This window comes from Bison bison, unplaced genomic scaffold (genome assembly GCF_000754665.1).
Source record: "Bison bison bison isolate TAMUID 2011002044 unplaced genomic scaffold, Bison_UMD1.0 scf7180017864472, whole genome shotgun sequence".
In the NCBI taxonomy this organism is placed as follows: domain Eukaryota; kingdom Metazoa; phylum Chordata; class Mammalia; order Artiodactyla; family Bovidae; genus Bison; species Bison bison.
This window is the reverse complement of record NW_011495033.1, coordinates 4,682,222-4,689,685: the sequence shown is the minus strand read 5'-3', so window position 1 is coordinate 4,689,685 and position 7,464 is coordinate 4,682,222. Positions and strand designations below refer to the sequence as shown.

Below are 7,464 nucleotides of genomic sequence, written 5' to 3'. Positions count from 1 at the left end.
GCTCTTTTTTTTTTATTGCTTTGCATGAAGGGAGAGGTAACCAGAGCCTCTGGGAGAGTAACAACTCACCATGGCAGCAAAGGGTACTTACCTTGAAGAAGTCCTCCCTGGGTTCAGCCACTTAATAACTGGGTGACCTCAAGCAAATAACTTTCCCTCTCTGGGCCTCAGTTTCTGTATCTGTATAATGGGGATAATCCTCCAGTCACTGCCCAGGGCTGGGGGAAAGATAAGTGACTTAGTCCATTAAGAGAACTTCAATGGTGTCTGCCCCACCGTGGATGCCACGGAGGTGTTTGAATTGTCAGGAGTCTGCAGGCAGCAGGGAAGGCCTCCTTAGGAGGTGTCTGCCTGCTGAGAGCAAGGCAGGGCGGGTCAAGGGTGCCTGAGTCAGGGGAGCAGGTGCCCCTGCGAGGGGGCACAAATGGCTGCCTTTTTGCTTCCTTTGTGAAGGCACTGTCCTAGGCAGCCTTGCTTAAACCAGGGTTCCCCAAACCCCAGCCCGCAGACTGGTATTGGTCTCTGGCCTGTTAGGATCCAGGCTGCACAGCAGGAGTTGGGTGGCAAGAGAGTTAGAAAAATTTCATCTGAATTTACAGCCACTCCCCATCACTCCCATCCCCACGTGCTTAGAAAAATTGTCTCCCATGATACCAGAACCTGCTACCAAAGGTTGGGGACAGCTGGTTTAAATCCTTATCATCCCCATATCATATACATAAAACTGAATCTTATAGAGGTAGAGGCCACTTGTCAAAGGTCCCTAGATGGCAAGGAAGGAGGTGCCCACAGAGAGCCCTGGGAGAGGAGGAGGCGGGCAGGCGGCAGCAGCTGGGGGCCCATGACTTTGCTGTGCTCCCTGTGTCCTGGCCCGGCCCTGCAGTAGGAGCCTCTCCCGGCCTCAGCTTCCTGAGAGGCTGGCCAGGTGGGCTGATGGAGCCCTTCACAGGCGTGGGGGTGGAATGGGGGCAGCAAGTGCTTGGGGGCTGCTGAAGCTCACGCTCAAGTATCTCAGCTCTGTTTCCCATCTCCCTCCTTCCCAAGGTGGGCCATCTGGGAACAGAGAAGAACTTGCACATATTCTCAGAGGTGCGAGGGGTCCTCAGGTGTTCACAAGGAGCTCTGCTGAGCTCTGGGTGGCTGGGTGGCCTGGGACCTGTGCCTAGTTTGGGTGGGGTTCTCATGGGCTGCACCCTGAGGTCCACAGTGCCCACGGGAGCCCTTCTGGACATGTGCCCTATCTCGGAAGCCTCTCTGTGCAATCTCAGCTGGCTTCTGCCCTCACTGGTCCTCTCATCACTTTGCATGGGGCTCAGGACCTTCTGGATCCCTCCAGGCCCCTCCCCCACAGCCCTACCTCTGCATCTGGTTTCTGGATGACTTCCTCTGCCACTGCTTCCCCTGCCAGGTGACACAGTCACACTGACTATGGGACTCAGAGGGAAGTGAGGCACCCAGTTCTCCAGAAACCCTCCCAGCAGGGGAATCCGCACCTTGACTCTGAACTTCCATCCCTCTCTCTCCCTCTTCCTCTGCTGACCCTTCCTCCCAGCACAGGATGGCTTTCTACTCCCACTCTGTCTAATAGAGCCTATCTCTACCTCCGAGGGTCCCCTTTCTGATGGGAGCTGTTGTTCTCTCCTTCCCGGGGATGGAATTTTCAAAGGAACACAGCAATAAAGCTGGGGGACTGCAAAGGGAAAACCCCCAGAGATATTTCAGAAACACTCTTCATTTTAAGAGGAGAAGGAACTTAGATATTCTTGTTCTTGTTCTAGGATCACCAAGAGCTTCCTTTCCTTTTGGTGTTTCCAGAGGGAGCAGTTAGGCTCAGCTTTAAGCTGGCTCCCATGGGGCCTGCTGGTTGAGTGCTTACAGAGTGCCCCAGTGTTGAGTTCAGCACCCAGAACTTGCCCCCTTAAGTGAGAAAGCAAACAGGTTCTCAGGAATTCCCTGATGGTCCAGTGATTAAGACCCTATGCTCCCAATGGAGAGGGCGCAGGTTCCATCCCTGACTGGGAAACTGAGGTCTTGCAAGCCAAGCCACAAAAAATAAAAACCGAAACAAAACACAGGATCTACAAGTAGAGTATCCATCAAGGGCCACCCGTGGGTGTGGTCCAGCACCTAGCTCTGTGGGGATGACGTGGGGGTGAGGCATGCTGTCTGGCTTCCGTGTGTTAGCTAGGGAGCCTGAGTGACCCCAGGAAGCTGCAAAACATTCAGGTGCTGAGTTCAGGCAAGGTGGTGGAAGTCAGACCCTCACTCCCTGGAGAAACTCAGATTGGACGGACTTGATTTGGGAACATGGGTGAGCGCTAACTGGAAAAAGGCAAAACAGACATTTATTGTGCCCTCTGCCTGATAGCTCAGCAAATAAAGGTTACGCCTGCAATGTGCGAGACACAAAAGACACGAGTTCCTTCCCTTGCTTGGGGAGAGCCCCTGGAGGAGGAAATGGCAACCCACTCCAGTATCTTTGCCTGAAAAATCCCATGGACAGAGGAGCCTGGCAGGCTACAGTCCAAAGGATCTCAAAGAGTTGGACGTGACTGAGCGACTATGCATGCTTGGTGAGTCAGGTCCCTCGGAAGCTCCTTTTGTGTTCAGGCTTCTTATAGTCATGGCTGTACTCAGAGAACACTGAGATGTGAGGGGCTTCCTCAGAGGAGAGTTGAGAAGAAGTGTTACTTGCTTGGGAGCATACTTGGGCTGCCTCAGTCATCATTCCCGAAGGAAGGCAGTCACCGCCTCTCTGGGTGGGGCAGCTTGAGGATAGCAAGGTCACTGCAAGTGACAAAGAGTGCAGAGATGGGGTCAGGGTCCAGGCCTGCTGACCTCACTCAGGTCGGGTGGACACACAACGGCCTCCACTGAAGGACAGACTCACACTCTGAGATCCCAGCACCTGGAGACCTCGTGTTCGCTGTGAATCCACCATCTCTGTAGGTGTCCCATCAATGCACCTGTTCTTTCTATTTGTCCTCTTCTTTACCAGCTAAGCAGACCTGGGCTGGCCTCCAGTGAACCGCCACTTGTCCCCAAAGACTCTCATAACCAAGCACATTTCTCCCCTTCCATCTTGGACGCAGATTTCTTTACCCATTACCTCCATATTTTTCGAAAATCACACTCTAAGGGCAAACTGCGGTAACTGCCCCAAAACACACTAAATGCAAATTAGGTAGACAAAAGTGATGGCAACCAACTAGGCACGGTACCAACCAGCCACTAGACTGCTCACAGGTTCCCAGACGATGTCAGTTGGTCAAAGTGTGAGCATCTCCTGTTCCCGCCCTTGGCAGTCAGCCAGCACACTGTCTGATTTCCCACTGACATTGTCTTCCACTTCAACCCTCAGTTTAAATGTGACAGGTATGCGGTCTGCAACACAAGGCAAGAAGGAAAATGGGGGACTGAGGTGAGGATCTGGGAGATTCCTTTCCAGAGGGAAGGTAGGTTTGAGCTCTGCTTCCACGTACAGAGCTCGGAGTTCAAGGTGAGTTGGAACTCTCCTCTCTTTGCTTCAGCTGCCTGTCCCCTAGCTCAGTCAGCCACTGCTGCTGCTGCTGCTGCTAAGTCGCTTCAGTCGTGTCCGACTCTCTGCGACCCCATAGATGGCAGCCCACCAGGTTCCGCCGTCCCTGGGATTCTCCAGGCAAGAACACTGGAGTGGGTTGCCATTTCCTTCTCCAATGCATGAAAGTGAAAAGTGAAAGTGAAGTCACTCAGTTGTGTCCGACTCCTAGAGACCCCATGGACTGCAGCCTACCAGGCCCATTGAGCAGTCTTTAGTCACGTGAGCAACACCTTTGTACAGAAAAGAGGACCATTTCCTTGTAAGGCTGCAGTCCCCTCACACATCTTCACCCGCATCTACAGGTACACCTGTTCCTTTTTTCACTCTGGAAATAAGCACCAGATAAATCACCATAGGGCTTTTTGGCCTCCCCAGTCTTTAATGTCCAAACTGTTTCCATTCCTCTGCTGTAGCCCTTCTTCCACTCCCGGTCCCTGGGAACATTTGTTTTTCTGTTACATTGTTGCTTAGTTGTGCAGGGCGTTGTAGTTGCTTTTGGGAGCAGAGTGGCGTCTCTGGGCTTGGGGAGATGGGAGGGGAGCTGACCACTCGTCTCTTGCCATTCTCCATCCCCCATCCTGGTTAGGTGGCCGTGTGGTTCTAGAAAGAACCCAGGCTTTGAAATAAAACTGAATCCAGTTTGAATCTCTAGTTCTGCCATTCTCGTAGGCTGGGAGATCTTAGAAATGACTTCACCTCTCCCAGCCTTGGTTTGCTCACCTGTGGAAGGAGCATGGTCTGCTGTCCCAGGGGTTTTCGTGTGAGTTCAATGAGGCACTCTACATCATGGGGCACAGAATAGCCTGTCTGGGTCACAGCTGAGTCTATTTGACCCTCTCCGTGTTTTCAAATTCTTGAAAGTCTAAAATTCATAAAGGGCAGGATGTCACAGAGCATCAAGTTGAGCTCCCTGAGTCATACAGCAAATTCCCGGGGGCTATCTATTTTACTTATGGTAATGAGGAGTGGGAGATGAGAGGGAGGTTCAAGAGGGAGGGGTCATATGTAAACCTATGGCTGATTCTTGTTGATGTATGGCAGAAATCAACACAGAAACCAGCAATATTGCTTTACAATATTGTAAAGGAATTATCCTCCAATTAAAATTAAATAAAATTTTTTTTAAAAAAAGAAAAGGTCGGGAGCTGTTTTGCGAGATGAAAAATTCTAGAGCTTCATGGTGGCTTGTTGGCTCCCCATCTATGGGAGTCAACTCTACACCACCAAACTGTACAGTTAAAAATACTTAAGATGGTCAGTTCTTTGTGGTGTGCATTTCACCACCATTTAGGGGGAAAAAAGGTCAGACAGATTGCTTCTTCCTCCTGAGGATGGAGAGAGCCCAGGAGGCAGATAACCTCCAGGGTGCTGACCAGAAAATTCCAAACTGGCTGATTAAGACTACATTTCTGGGGAAGGTGGAAGCTATAATTAGGTCAGGTATTACATCCCGGTTTGGTATCAAAGACTTTAGCAAAAGTGTCTTCATTTTGACCCTGTGTTTTTCTCTTTAACTATTCCCCACTTTTGAGCAAAATGTCAGGTTAACCAAGAGATAAGGCATTGCCATTACTCTCAGTAACTGATCTGTAGTTCCCACAGCTTTGTTGACCTTTGATATGGTATTTAGTGGTCATGATGTTTTTGTTTAATTTCCGTCACATTTGTAACAGAGCAGGGCCAATGGAGGCTTCCTGTGACAGCCCCACCCCTACCTTCCTGTCTGTAGTTAGCCTCCTAGGCCTTCCCCAAGTCCAAGGAAAAAAATTTAATCACAGAAGTGAGAAAAGCACAGAAATGAAGGAAAACAGTCAAACAGGTCAAAATGATAATAGTTTAGCCATTGAACACGGTCAATGTGTTTAGTTCCTTTAGTTCTTCCTCCGGGCGATACATAATCTTCTGAGCCAAATCCTTTGTGTTGTTTTGCAGATGTAGAAACCTCCACTAGGTGGAAGGAGTTATCTCTATGCCACCCACAGCATGTAGACCTCAAACAGGTTGGGACCAGAAGCTTGATGATATTGACTCCCAGTTACCTCACCGCTGTCAACCACAAATGGGCACTTACCAAGAGCATTGCCAACGACTGACCACAAAGGCGTTTGCCACCCACCTCTACGGAGAGTGAGCCCCATGCTGCATCTGTTGACCTGCAACACCCCCTGAGGGAGTGCAGGGTGGAGGGAGGCACTCTATGCTCCAGGGAATCAGGCGGGACAGGTCTTTAGATAGTTGGATGCTTTTAGGAACAGATTTTATGATCTCAATGCTTGCATCTCCTCATATCTACAGAAGCACTAAATCCCTTCATGGTGACATCAGATCCTCATGACCAACAAAAAGCCTTTTGTAAAATGAGTGTTTCATGGTATTGAACTCCCTCTTCACCAAAACCTTATATATTGACCTTTTCCCACTGCCGCTTTGGAGCAGTCTCTCAGAGCTATCTGCGCGGCAGATAAAGATGGAGAAGCTCTATACAGTCAGCAAAAACAAGACTGGGAGCTGACTGTGGCTCGGATCATGAACTCCTTATTGCCAAATTCAGACTTAAATTGAAGAAACTAGGGAAAACCACTAGACCATTCAGGTATGACCTAAATCAAATTCCTTATGATTATAGAGTGGAAGTGAGAAATAGATTTAAGGGTCTAGATCTGATAGAGTGCCTGATAAACTATGGACGGAGGTTCAAGAGATCAAGGAGACAGGGATCAAGGCCATCCCCATGGAAAAGAAATGCAAAAAAGCAAAATGGCTGTCTGGGGAGGCCTTACAAATAGCTGTGAAAAGAAGAGAAGTGAAAAGCAAAGGAGAAAAGGAAAGATATAAGCATCTGAATGCAGAGTTCCAAACAATAGCAAGAAGAGATAAGAAAGCCTTCCTCAGCGATGAATGCAAAGAAATAGAGGGAAACAACAGAATGAGAAAGACTAGAGATCTCTTCAAGAAAATTAGAGATACCAAGGGACCACTTCATGTAAAGATGGGCTTGATAAAGGACAGAAATGGTATGGACCTAACAGAAGCAGAAGATATTAAGAAGAGGTGTCAAGAATACACAGAAGAACTGTACAAAAAAGATCTTCACGACCAAGATAATCACGATGGTGTGATCACTGACCTAGAGCCAGACATCCTGGAATGTGAAGTCAAGTGGGCCTTAGAAAGCATCACTATGAACAAAGCTAGTGAAGGTGATGGAATTCCAGTTGAGCTATTTCAAATCCTGAAAGATGATGCTGTGAAAGTGTTGCACTCAATATGCCAGCAAATTTGGAAAACTCAGCAGTGGGTACAGGACTGGAAAAGGTCAGTTTTCATTCCAATCCCAAAGGCAATGCCAAAGAATGTTCAGACTACCGCACAATTGCACTCATCTCACATGCTAGTAAAGTAATGCTCAGAATTCTCCAAGCCAGGCTTCAGCAATACGTGAACCGTGAACTTCCAGATGTTCAGGCTGGTTTTAGAAAAGGCAGAGGAACCAGAGATCAAATTGCTAACATCTGCTGGATCATGGAAAAAGCAAGAGAGTTCCAGAAAAACATCTATTTCTGCTTTATTGACTATGTTGAAGCCTTTGACTGTGTGGATCACAATAAACTGTGGAGAATTCTTTAAGAGATGGGAATACCAGACCACCTGACCTGCCTTTTGAGAAACCTATATGCAGGTCAGGAAGCAACAGTTAGAACTGGACATGGAACAACAGACTGGTTCCAAATAGGAAAAGGAGTACGTCAAGGCTGTATATTGTCACCCTGTTTATTTAACTTATATGCAGAGTACATCATGAGAAACGCTGGGCTGGAAGAAGCACAAGCTGGAGTCAAGATTGTTGGGAGAAATATCAATAACCTCAGATATGCAGATGACAC

At 48.5% G+C, this 7,464-nt stretch overlaps 1 protein-coding gene across 1 annotated transcript in view; it reads left to right on the top strand.

Moving 5' to 3' along the window:
* Positions 1-5,673, top strand: part of LOC105004161 (galectin-4-like) — a 56,232-nt gene extending 50,559 nt beyond the window's left edge. Inside the window, 1 exon segment of the mRNA XM_010861692.1 lies at positions 5,513-5,673. Coding sequence (XP_010859994.1) covers positions 5,513-5,673 — 161 coding nt within the window.
* Positions 5,674-7,464: the final 1,791 nt, after the last annotated feature.